Below are 13,861 nucleotides of genomic sequence, written 5' to 3' on the forward strand. Positions count from 1 at the left end.
TTGAAGTAGTATTTGAACCCAGTTCTGACGCCCACACGCACTCACTCACAAACACATATACACACACATACAAACGCACAGCTACCTGGGTCGTGTTCATTAAGCGCCAAACTGAAGATTACATGCTGAAACAGGGAGGGACTACCTGGTCTTGTCTAATGAGAAATGGTCATTTTTGTTGCTAAACATTTCAAACGTTGCCTTAATGAACAATGTCTTATCTTCTGCTCTTCCCCACAGCTGGAGTCCGGGGCCATCTTCTACGAGCACCAGATGCCTGAGGAGCCCTTCTGGGTGGTCCGGGACTCTGTGGAGCTCCTGCTCTCCTCCCCTCCGGCCCCAGCTGTGCATCACGTCCTCCCCATCACCGTGTCCTACTACGCAGCCAGCCACAACGTCTCCTCACAGCTCTGGAAGAACAAAGGTAGGTAGAGCCACATGGATCTGGGCAGGTGCCATGTCAAAAGTGGTGGATACCAAAGAAAATGGTGTCCAGGTCAGTCATTGTATGGGATTCAAGGCATTTCACAACATCTGAAAATCCAGATAACTGTGTACTAGCTAGCACTAGTGACTATTCCATTGGTTCTATTCTACTGAGTAAGATAAATCAAGCTGACTTGACATACAGTATGTATTTCACACAGGTCTGGCTGTCTGTTATCAGTCTAAGATATGCATGTGTGTCAGGTAGCAGTTTGTAAACAAAATGTTCTGTAAACAAAAATCTTGCTATTGCAGGTTTATTGAAGGCATAATTACAAAGAAGCATTACAAGAAAATAAAAAAGTTATTTAAAATGTCATATAAAGAAAGGGTATGTGGCCCTATACATCAATGGATAATCTTGTATATTATTTGTCTTTCTTCTTCTCAGGTCTGGACATAGTGCAAGGTCAGAGGAAGGTGATTGACAGATCCATCCTGGACGCCTCCAACCTGCTGGCCAGCCTCCCCGAGGCGGAGCGAGGTCTCTTGGACGTGGTCTTTGAGGTGCGCCGCTTCCCGGCCCATGGGAGAGTCACCCTGGGGGGCCTGGATCTGCCCCAGGGTGCCCCTTACTTCATGCAGGAGGACGTGGCGCAGGGCGAGCTGGAATACCTCCACGATGACTCTGGAGCCTCCGTGGACAGCTTCTCCTTCCGAGCCCGGCTCAACGCCCAGGGCCGCGGCACCCTTCCCCCCTCCCCAGCCCAGGCAGTGGTCCTGGAGGAGGTCTTCAACATCTCGATCCGGAGAAGGGACTCTAGTCCTCCAGAGCTGGTGAGCTTGGATGTTCTTCTGGAGGTTCTCCAGGGCTCCATGACAGTGATCACCCAGAAGTACCTCAACACCCGTGACGAGGACAGCACGCCCGACGAGGTGCGCTTCACAGTCTCCAAGGCGCCCACCAACGGGCGGCTGGTGGATGCCACCAAGGGCGACCACATCTCCACGTTCACCCAGGAGGCGGTCAACCAGGGCCAGGTGGGCTTTGTCAGTGACGGAAGCCTGTCGGACGGCTTCATGGAGTTCACTGTGTCGGACGGAAAGCACCACACCGAGCCGCACACTCTCCATGTAGGAGTCCTGGCCCGGACGCTGGTGCTGGCCAAAGCCCCAGAGATCCAGGTGCTGCAGGGGGACGACGAGACCCTAGTGACAGAGGAGATGTTGAGGGCCACCACAGGTGGCCCCAATGAGGAGGAAGTCCTCTACAAGATCACCAGTGTGCCCAAGTATGCTGCCGTCATGGTGGACCGGCAGCCCACATCGGCCTTCACTCAGACCCAGATAAGGGAGGGCCGGGTGAGCGTTCGCTTCATCAAGTCCACCTCGCCCCGGGACAGCGTGGCCTTTGTGGCCCGGAGCCGGGCAGCCAACGTCTCCTCTGTCCTCAACATCACGGTCAAGCCTCTGGCCAACATCCCCCAGGACCTCCTGCTGCCACGGGGTACCACTGTGCTGCTGGACAAGAAGCTGCTGGATGCCACTCCACTGGCCAACAAGACCCGGACATCACCCACCTTCAGCGTCATCCAGCAGCCGCAAGGCGCCCGCTTCGTGAGGGCTGGCGGGAGAGGGCCAGAGGGAGACGGCCAGCCCGTGGACACGTTCACCCAGAAAGAACTGGATGAGGGACGTGTAGCCATGGAGATCCTGAATGGAACAGGAGGCAGCCAAGCCCAGGACGTGGCTCGCTTCCTGCTCAAGGCCCACGGGGTCCCTCCCGCTGAGTGCGTTCTCTCCTTCAAGACTACCCCTTACAACACCTCAGGGGTCTACCCGGCCACTCTCCTTAAGGTCCCTGGCGGGTATGCATGGTCCAATAGCAATGACCTCCCTGAAGGGGCAGGGTCCCCACGCATCACCCCAGCCAGCCCCCGCTGGAGGGGCAACATGGACTGGCCTCATGGAGGAGATGCCCCCACCACTGCGTACACTGACAAAGACTCCCATAGGAAACCAATGGTGTCCAGGAGGAACAACCTGTGGTCCATCCTCATCCCCATTCTGATCCTCCTGCTCCTCCTCCTGCTGGTGGCCATCTTGGCTTTCTACTTGGTGCGTCGCAACAAGACGGGCAAACACAATGTGCAGACGGTGGCTGGCTCCAAGCCCAAAAACGGAGACATCAGCCAGGAGACCTTCCGGAAAACCGACCCGGCCAATAACATCCCCATGTCCCAAATGGACTCCAAAGACGCCGACCCGGAATTGCTGCAGCACTGTCGGACAACGAACCCGGAGTTAAAAAAGAACCAGTACTGGGTATGAGAGTTGACTAAATGCTTAGACATAGGACACAGAGAGGAAGATCCTCTACCATTTTGAATGCGGCCTTCTTGAATCATTCCTTTTCAGTGTTAAAGACCTTTTTGCCATGATAGTATTAAGAAATGTGTATGTTTTGATATCATTGGACATTTCACTATCACATACTAACATTGTGCCAATTCTCAGGTCAAGAAACACTGAATAGTTCCATTGGTAAAAATGTCACCATTAAACTTATGAGGGTTTTGCCTAACACGTATATTTATTTTTAGGACAACTGCTGGACATCTATGATGTACTTTTTCACAGGGCACAAATTAGGACATATTGAGCTTGCTAAAACTTTGTGTGCTCCTACAATATATTCAGTATGCTATTATAGGACAATATTACTAATTTGACTACATAAACAGATTTATTTGAAGTTTTGGTAATAGTTTTATTGTAGTTTCGCTTTAACAGTAAAGGTGGACAAGTGTGTACATAATTCAACTCAATAAGGTAGATTTATGCTGTATGAAGGAAAAGGAAAAACTGTTTCGGTTTTGATTATTATTCTATAAATGTATTATTGATCATGTATATATTTTTTTGCTTTGTTGTTAGGCCCCAATTCAATCTAACTTCTGTTACAGTATTTACAAAGCCACATATGACATTTGTCCTGTTGTAGAATAAAATCTGAGGGGTTATGGGAAGAGCCTTCTATTTGGATATACACTACAGCACCAAAAGTATGTGGACACCCCTTCAAATTCGTGGTTTTGGCTATTTCAGCCACACCCGTTGATGACAAGTGTATAAAACCGAGCACACAGCCATGCAATCTCCATAGACAAACGTTGGCAGTAGAATGGCCCATGCTGAAGAGCTCAGTGACTTTCAACGAACCAACATAGGATGCCACCTTTCCAACAAGTTAGTTCATCAAATTTCTGCCCTGCTAGAGCTGCCCCGGTCAACTGTAAGTGCTGTTATTGCGAAGTGGGAACATCTAGGAGCAACAATGGCTCTGCCGCGAAGTCACACAAACTCACAGAACGGGACAGCCGAGTGCTGAAGCGCATAGTGCATAAAAATCGTCAGTCATCGGTTGCAACACTCACTAACAAGTCCCAAACTGCCTCTGGAAGCAACGTCAGCACAAGAACTGTTTGTCGGGTGTTTCATGAAATGGGTTTCCATGGCCGAGCACCCGCAACCAAGCCTAAGACCACCATGCACAATGCCAAGCTCGCCGTCATTGGACTCTGGAGCAGTGGAAACACATTCTCTGGAATGATGAATCAGGCTTCACCATCTGGCAGTCCAGATGAAGAGAACACTAAACTGAAAGCAGATATTAAAGAGCATTTAGATTACCACCTGCAGCTTTTTCACACTATAAGTTTAGAAATATCTCAACTTAGTATTTAGAACTAAGAAGAATCCTTAAGTTTTGCCATTGAGTATAGGTTGTGAAAAGATCTATTTGGCGCTATTGGAAATATTATTGTAAATCTCTCTGTTCAAAAGTACATAGATCAATGACGAATAATGTTTGTTCAACCAACACTGTTGTAACTTTATTTGGTGGTTCCAGAAGTGTTTGTTGTTTCTAACAACATCCCAAAGTATAACTTATCTTTGTCCTCAGCTGGGCTGTCCCTCTAAAGTGGCTGTGTAGACAGCCTTAAGTGTATTTCCAGAGGTTCTCTCTTAAAATAACTGCACTGCATACCAGTTATTTTGCCCTCCCCTTCCCTCCTCCCCTTCACTCGTTGGAAGACCACCACCCACCATCCCATTGGCTGGCATACAATGATGACATGGCCCAGATCAAAAGCCAAATCAAGCCCTGTTTCCCATCGGGGCATCCACCCTGGCAATTTCCCACCATCGCCCCAGCCTCTGGCCTCCTCCGTGGTCTGGGGACGGGGTTGTGCTAGACTGAGAGCTGTGTTTTCCTTGGCTGTATCTGGCTTTGTAGTCTGACCCAACCCACTGCAGGGCCTCAGACACTCACATGCATGCACCCACGCACACAACCGGTTATGTTTGTTTCTTGATTAACGATAAACCGGGGCGTAGGTTTAACTACTTTTAATAGCGAGATACTGTATATCTTTATATACAAATATAATCCAAATAAATGGCTCTGGTTTGGTTATTTTTCCAATACCAGATAGACTTCCCTCACAGGAATATACTTCAATTTTTCATATGATGACACAAGTGTCTCATGGCAGTACTTGTGAAAAGATGCTCCCTAAACATTGCTAAGGCAGTTTTGATTGAATTGACCCTAAATCTTTCAACCAGCTTTTAATCATATCCTTTCATTTAGCCTTTCAATGCTAAAGATTTGCTCAAAACTGAACCACTTGCTTGGATTCACAGGACTGATTTATGACACTGATGACAAAAAACTGCATAGTATAACATTTCGACACCACAGACAGGACTTGACTCACGAGTGGCTGTCTTAAAAGCAACTCTATTGGCTGACAGGCAGCGGTGAGGTCATTTTAGAACTGCCAGAGTTTTATTTTCCCGGCCTGCAATTAATGTTTAATAAAGGCTCTGATTTCTATATGTGAAGTTGAGAGAAACGTCTGTGATAGGATAGGTGTTTTACCTAAGCTCCACTGGTTGGATCATGTAGTATAACACATTCTGTGAGAGGTTATTCTCTAGCTTGGTCCCAGAACTGTTTGTGATGTCTTGCCAAATCACAACAACCATAGCAGTTGGAAAGACAGCACAAACACATCTGGGGTCAGGCTAGGTATTCTGTGCTGATGAGATTTTGTTTCCCATTAGCGGTTTGCATTCCATAATTAAGTTGATCAGATGAAGGTACAGTACAATCTTGCAAATTCAGGAGATACAGTGTACAGCTTATGCCATAAGTAATAACATTCAAATTGGCATCACATCCTGGTGGTGTTGAAATGTTTATCTATAGACTTAACCTGAAAATGAGCAACAACAAAAAATTCAAGATAGACATTGATGGACACATATAGTTTGAGTAAGAAACTCCATCAAAATAACATTAAAGCAGTTAATTACTGTCAGTGCACTGCAGAGTGTTTTCTCTTCTTTTGATATAGTTATCTGATAGAAAATAATAGGTCGTAAGTCATATCAACCACAATTTACAGAAACGTTTTATTTTACTGTTACTACATTTTACTAACCAAATGTCCTCTTTAATTTAACGGTGCCTATTACCTTGTATATACTCTGTTGCTTTTAAATTAAATTAGCTGCTGACTGTTGTGAAGTGGTCAAATTAGGAAAAAATTTGTTCGGAATTAGACAATATAAAGGGTAAAGATAATTCTCATTTAATCACCAACTATATGAGAATATTGTTTGTTGTATTTTATAATTTGATGAAAATAAATAGGCTTGAAGGTTAGTATCGTTACAAAATCTAACAGTATAACACATTTTGGCAACAGTTGTACATTTATTTTCCTTTGAAATGACTATATACATTGCATTCAGAAAGTATTCAGAGCTCTCGACTTTTTCCACATTGTTACGTTAGTCTTATTTTAAAATGGATTTGATAGATTTTTTTCCTCATCTATTTACACACATAAAAACGTAAAAATCACATGTACATAAGTATCCAGACCCTTTACTCAGTACTTCGTTGGAGATCCTCAAAATGTGTCAGGTTGGATGGTGAGTGTCACTGCACAGCTATATTCAGGTCTCTCCTGAGATGTTCGATCGGGTTCAAGTCCGGGCTCTGGCTGGGCCACTCAAGGACATTCAGAGACTTGTCCAGAAACAACTCCTGCGTTGTCTTGGCTATGTGCTTAGGGTTAATGTCCTGTTGGAAGGTGAATCTTCACCCCAGTCTGAGGCCCTGAGCGTTCTGGAGCAGGTTTTCATCAAGGATCACTTTGCTCCGTTCATCTTTCCCTCGATCCTGACTAGTCTCCCGGTCCCTGCCTCTGAAAAACATCCCCACAGCATGATACTACCACCACCATGCTTCATCATAGGGATGGTGTCAGGTTGTCTCCAGACGTGACGCTTGGCATTCAGGCTAAAGAGTTCAATCTTGGTTTCATCAGACCAGAGAATCTTGTTTCTCATGGTCTGAGAGTTCTTCAGGTGTCTTCTGGCAAACTCCAAGCGGTCTGTCATGTGCCTTTTACTGATGAGTGGCTTCCATCTGGCCACTCTACCATGAAGGCCTGATTGGTGGAGTGCTGCAGAGATGGTTGTCCTTATGGAAGGTTCTCCCATCTCTACAGAGGAACTCTGGAGCTCTGTCAGTGACCATTGGGCTCTTGGTCACCTCACTGAACAAGGCCCTTCTCCCCCGATTGCTCAGTTTGGCTGGGCGGCCAGCACTAGGAAGAGTCTTGGTGGTTCCAAACTTCTTCCATTTAAGAAGGATGAAGGCCGCTGTGTTCTTGGGGACGTTCAATGCGGCAGACATTTTTTGGTACTCTTCCCCAGATCTGTGCCTAGACACAATCCTGTCTTGGAGTTCTACGGACAATTCCTTCAACCTCATGGCTTGTTTTTGCTCTGACATGGACTGTCAACTGCGCAACCTTATATAGACAGGTGTGTGCTTTTCCAAATCATGTCCAATCAATTGGATTTACCACAGGTGGACTCGAGTCAAGTTGTAGAAACATCTCAAGGATGATCAACGGAAACAGGATGCACCTGAGCTCAATTTCAAGTCTCATAGCAATGGGTCTGAATACTTATGTAAATAAGGTTTTTCTGTTTTGTATGTTTAATACATTTGCCAAAATGTCTGTTTTTCACTTTGTCATTATGGGGTATTGTGTGTAGATTGATGAGGAAAAAACTGCATTTAATCCATTTTAGAATAAGGCTGTAACGCAACAAAATGTGGAAAAAGGGAAGGGGTCTGAATACTTTAAGGATGCACTGTATGTATTATATATATTTTCTTTTGATAGCTACACATTACCTTGTTGTTACTTTTAGAGGCTGTTGCTGTTTTTGTAATATATATATTTTTTTTATCTGCAGAGCATGATATTACAGTATAATATTGGTATCAGATACACCATTCAGGAGATAGCTCAGGAAATGTCTGAATTGTGTTTCCTTTTACAGTATTATTAGACAAGGAGCCTTGTTGTTTTGTTTCTGTTTAATTGATTAAGTCCATGCCTTGATGGCTATTTTGTAAATGTTGTATTTTTAAATACCATTGCTTGTGCATACCTCATAGAATAAAAACTAAGACTAGTTTTTTATTTTCTTTGCAATGCTAATATGCCATATTTTCTATATTTGCACTTTTACGCAGTTGTCTCTTTCCCTCTTCCTGTTGAGGGTGTCTTTGCATATCACCCCTAATATGTTTCTGCTTTTATTTATTTATTTTGGTCACTTCTGCCATACATAGACTTGGTTATTTGGTTTGTCAGAGATGTACTTTGTAAATGCAACCCAACAACAACATGTGCCTTAAATTGTCATAAAATTCCAATCCTCAGACAAATAAAGAGAGTTATGTCCATGGAACATGTCTTTGAGGTTGTTTTTGACTGTTTTATAGAAGATGAGTTATACACAGAGGCCTTTGTGTGCTCTAGCTCTCCTATTACATCAGTTGCTTGGTGACAGGTAGCTCTACTTACAAAGACTTACTGGTTGAGTGATATTTCATTTTATTTCAAACAGAGAAACTTTTTAGACTCATCTGAAAGAATTTATATTACTGTAACTTAGACTAAGATTTGCACTCCCTCAACGCAACTCAGATTTTTTAGGGTGTCATATGTTCTATTTGACACCAGGTGGCGTAAGGGTGAAGGTGGAATTTTCAAGTAATGACGTATGTACAGGCATTCGTCAGCATTTAACAAGCCCCTCTTCAGACATAATTTTTTCCTATGAGCGACCTTTACTTTCAGGGCTTATTTCTGCTTTTTCCTGCTTTTTCTGTCTCGTCAAAACAGCCCTTATGCTAGTGTTCTGGATGTGCTTTTCAATTATATGCTACTGTAACCTATGCATTTCTTAACTTCCTAGGCCAACATACATTTAGATAGCTGTTTCTGCATGTGTTTGCTTTGCTTATGTCTTACATCATGGACAAACAATTGGATGGAACAGTACAGTATGTTTCCAGAGAGATTATGTCATGGTAAAATGGTTACACCCTACACCAACTTCACTCCCCAAACTGTGTCTTTGTATTGAAGGAAATGCTTTTCCTCCTACATTCCTTTGTTGTCTGTTTTTCTTCTATTCTGTAGCAGTTGGAGCCGCAAGAGAGGGAGGGAGGGAGGGAGGGACCATAGACTTAGATAGACACCACATCATTGTATCTGTCTCATTATGGCGTCTGAGGCCATCTCCATTTTCAAGTAGTTAATTTTCTTCTTCTGCTTCTATGAGTTGGCAAACAAACTGAAAGGGTGCATACTGCCACCTAGAGTGTGTTGTTTGAACAGGTATAAAGATAAGGTTGATGATTTACTGCCATCTGCAGTTCTGGAATGTTTGCTCACAAGTATAATTAATTGGCTGACCCATCCTCATTACCTGGATGGAAATCATGTGATATTTCTTTAACCCATAGGAAGTCCCACCCAGTTGTCTACTTCAAGATGGTGAATGTCCTCAATGGCACTGCCCAGGATAAAACAGGCTTTTGAGCAGTAGAGTCCTCTATCTTTCTCCATGGGAAAGACAGACAGAGAGAAAGAGAGAGAGAACAGCTGATTGCTGTCTGTGCTACAATCAGCCAATCAGTCTTTGTTCCAAGTAGACCAGCTCCCCCCTTAACTTCTCCCGAAAGAACATAAGGGAGGAGACAGAAACTAACAGGAGTAGTCAGTGTTTTTAAAGTGCGGAGGTAATGGGACATGGGCCTTAGAATAGCTGATTATGGTCTAAAACACCACAATAATGTATGAGCTTGATGGTGATATCCAATGAACTTCACTGAAAACAATGAGTGTTTACATGCATGCTAATAATTCAATATTAAACTGATTATGGCAGTAGCCCGAAATGGCATTAGTCTTGTAAACACCTTACCCTGCTTATCTTAATCGGTGTATTTGATCTATGCATATGCTAGCAAGAGCAGCGCAAGCCTCCCTCTTTGCCAAGTGAAGAAAAACTGAAAGTATGCATCATATTTTTCACATATTAACTTCAAATGTCCAAACTCAGAATCAAATTAGGCTTCCCTAAAATAACATGATCGCTGTGGTAGAATGTTTCTTTTGATTGGCGATGTTCTGCATTTATCAAAGTCCTATCAGATATTTCCAGGTAAACAGGATTATTAGAGCAATCGTTCTTCTTGCAAAGCATGTAAATATTTTAATCAAACTATTATATTAATCTGACTATTCACAATGTGTATATGAAAGTATTCTTACAGTAAGAATGCGCTAAGGGGGCGCATTCTTACAGCATGTGTCAATCATGGACAAACAATTTACCTGTCAAACATAATTTCGCTTGTGCTGCAATACTTCAGGTGTGTCCTTAAAAACAACCATAAATGTTTGTTACTTTTTTACTTTAGTTTGTAAATATTTTATAAACTCGTTTTTCTTAACTGCAGTGTTAGTTAAGGGCTTGTATGTAAGCATTTCACGGTAAGATCTACAGCTGTTGTATTCCGTGCACGTGACAAATAAAATTTGATACGTGACAATTTCATGCAGCAACAGTGTAGAGTTGCCGGCACAGAGGAGCGGCATTCTCTCACGTGTTTCTATTTGAGAATAAACAGAGCTGGTCAAACTATTTCTGGAAAATGTATTTTGATAAATTCTAAATAAATTATATAATTTACCCCCCAAAAAAGTAAAACAATAGAATGACAAACCAAATAAATATGTATAGCAGCCTAGAGGTAGGTGAATGGTGGTTTCTTCCCTGTCTTCTCTCTGGCGATGGCAAGAAATCTGAAGAACTATGTGTGCACAATGTGTGCACTGCGGAGGCCCATCAGAGGCCTGCAGTTAATAAAACTCCACGGACCCCCACTCTACTTTTGCAGAGTGGAGCCCAAAACGATACAGTATGTGACCACTTGGATACGGCGACACCATTCTAAGGAGAACACCCAAACCAGAGTAGCCACCGTAAAGCCCAAGGAGCTTGACCCTCTCTGGAAGTTGCTGTAGTCCTGCTAGGGATATTTTTGACTGCCCGTTCTGGCTTGGTACGTCAGGGTGGGTAATTGGACATTTGAATTCGGGCAAGTTGGAGGTAGTAATGCATTTCGGTTATTGTTTATTGCGATGCATGAACGCACTACAACAAAATATAGATTTTATGGCTGTTTTAAAATGAATTTCCTGCAATTCTACGAGTAATGATTTATATTCACTATTTGGTCAATGACTCTGTAATAGGGTATATTGTAACTCAAATGTTTATTTATGATACAGTGTGTAAGCCACACAATACAATTAAATGCCTAATCGAAATTACGCTTTCCTCGGAAACTGTGCAGTGATATTAAGCTATATGTATTTGTATTTATATTAGGCTATAGCCTACAAATAAACACAGCAAAAAAAGAAACGTCCTCTCACTGTCAACTGTGTTTCTTTTCAGCAAACTTAACATGTGTAAATATTTGTATGAACATAACAAGATTCAACTACTGAGACATAAACTGAACAAGTTCCACAGACATGTGACGAACAGAAATTGAATAATGTGTCCCTGAACAAGGGGGGCTCAAAATCAAAAGTAACAGTCAAGTATCTGGTGTGGCCACCAGCTGCATTAAGTACTGCAGTGCATCTCCTCCTCAGACTGCACCAGATTTGCCAGTTCTTGCTGTGAGATGTTACCCCACTCTTCCACCAAGGCACCTGCAAGTTCCCGGACATTTCTGGGGGGGAATGGCCCTAGCCCTCACCCTCCGATCCAACAGGTCCCAGACGTGCTCAATGGGATTGAGATCCGGGCTCTTCGCTGGCCATGGCAGAACACTGACATTCCTGTCTTGCAGGAAATCATGCACAGAACGAGCAGTATGGCTGGTGGCATTGTCATGCTGGAGGGTCATGTCAGGATGAGCCTGCAGGAAGGGTACCACAATAGGGAGGAGGATGTCTTCCCTGTAATGCACAGCGTTGAGATTGCCTGCAATGACAACAAGCTCAGTCCGATGATGCTGTGACACACCGCCCCAGACCATGACGGACCCTCCACCTCCAAATTGATCCTGCTCCAGAGTACAGGCCTCGGTGTTACGCTCATTTCTTCAACAATAAACGCGAATCCGAGCATCACCTCTGGTGAGACAAAACCGCAACTCGTCAGTGAAGAGCACTTTTTGCCAGTCCTGACTGGTCCAGCGACGGTTGGTTTGTGCCCATAGGCGACATTGTTGCCGGTGATGTCTGGTGAGGACCTGCCTTACAACAGGCCTACAAGCCCTCAGTCCAGTCTCTCTCAGCCTATTGCGGACAGTCTGAGCACTGATGGAGGGATTGTGTGTTCCTGGTGTAACTCGGGCAGTTGTTGTTGCCATCCTGTACCTGTCCCACAGGTGTGATGTTCGGATGTACCGATCCTGTGCAGATGTTGTTACACGTGGTCTGCCACTGCGAGGATGATCAGCTGTCCGTACTGTCTCCCCATAGCGCTGTATTACACGTCTCACAGTACAGACATTGCAATTTATTGCCCTGGCCACATCTGCAGTCCTCATGCCTCCTTGCAGCATGCCTAAGGTACGTTCACGCAGATGAGTAGGGATCCTGGGCATCTTTCTTTTGGTGTTTTTTAGAGTCAGTAGAAAGGCCTCTTTAGTGTCCTAAATTTTCATAACTGTGACCTTAATTGCCTACCGTCTGTAAGCTGTTAGTGTCTTAATGACCATTCCACAGGTGCATGTTCATGAATTGTTTATGGTTCATTGAACAGGCATGAGAAACAGTGTTTAAACCCTTTATAGTGAAGATCTGTGAAGTTATTTGGATTTTTACGAATTATCTTTGAAATACAGGGTCCTGAAATAGGGACGTTCCTTTTTTTTTACTGAGTTTAGCTATATCACGTAGTCGTAGATTTATTAGGCTATACCTGATGCAAATTACTATTGTTTCTTCCTAGACTGGCTGAATGCACAGAGCCATCCTTCAGCACCACAAGTTGGTTCAACATTTTTAACATCGTTGCACGATCTTGGCGGTGTCCTTTCAGCACCACAAAGGGCGCACCAATTGCTTAAAATGACATGTCATCAATAGTCATATTATTATTATTACACATATCACTTCTCACAATGATGCTCATTTAGTAAAGTTAGAACAAAGCTGAATCAATTTCTTGTAAGATCACATAATGATGAATTAGCATTTTACGTAACAGAACCAAATATAATACCATGGCATAGTATGTCTGTAATGTTACTGTTACACCAAAAACACAGAATTTTGTATTTTTTGCACCATTTTTTTAACAATACAAAACATACAAACGACAACATACAGACGCTCACAAACATCCACAACATAACCCCTGCCCAGACCCACCTGCTCACACACCCATTTCCAGCGCCCGCATCACTTTCCGCCACATGGCCTCAAACTGCACCATTTTGTTTCTCTCCGTTGCCCATGCACTTTGACATTTAGATAATAAAGCATTAGATCTTTCCATTGTGTTGACAATGGAGGACTTATTGATTTCCAGTTAAGTATACATTTTTTCAAGATGATTGACAAGAAAATTATTGTCCAACCCATCGGGTATATAACTCCACTCTCATATGCCATGTCTTGAAATATGCAGACAGAGATTAAAGGTACATTTATATGGTAAAACTTCTGACAGCCAACTTTCTAACTCTGCCCATAACTTGGTCTTTATAGCATCTCCAGAAGGCATGGATTATTGAGTCATTGTTAGTTTTACATTTAAGACATGACTCTGCCATTGTGCTGTAGAATTTGTGAATTTTGTCTGTGTAATAAATTAGACAAATTAGTTTATACTGGATTAAGCGTACATTTTAATTAACTGAAATATCGTTAGCTATGTTCCAACATTCCCTCCATCTTGTCCCAATATCAGTTATTTTTAAGTCTTAGTTCCAAATTAATATTTTTTTCTAAGA

General features: G+C 43.2%; 1 protein-coding gene across 1 annotated transcript in view; it reads left to right on the plus strand.

Annotated features, from left to right (window-relative positions):
• The window catches only part of cspg4 (chondroitin sulfate proteoglycan 4), a 124,975-nt gene extending 116,698 nt beyond the window's left edge, over positions 1-8,277 (plus strand). Inside the window, exons 9-10 of the mRNA XM_014124061.3 lie at positions 241-424; positions 878-8,277. Coding sequence (XP_013979536.1) covers positions 241-424; positions 878-2,757 — 2,064 coding nt within the window. The 3' untranslated portion in view covers positions 2,758-8,277. The remainder of the gene's footprint in view (positions 1-240; positions 425-877) is intronic.
• Positions 8,278-13,861: the final 5,584 nt, after the last annotated feature.

The sequence above is a fragment of the Salmo salar genome, chromosome 10 (genome assembly GCF_965601325.2).
Source record: "Salmo salar chromosome 10, fSalSal1, whole genome shotgun sequence".
Lineage (NCBI taxonomy): Eukaryota > Metazoa > Chordata > Actinopteri > Salmoniformes > Salmonidae > Salmo > Salmo salar.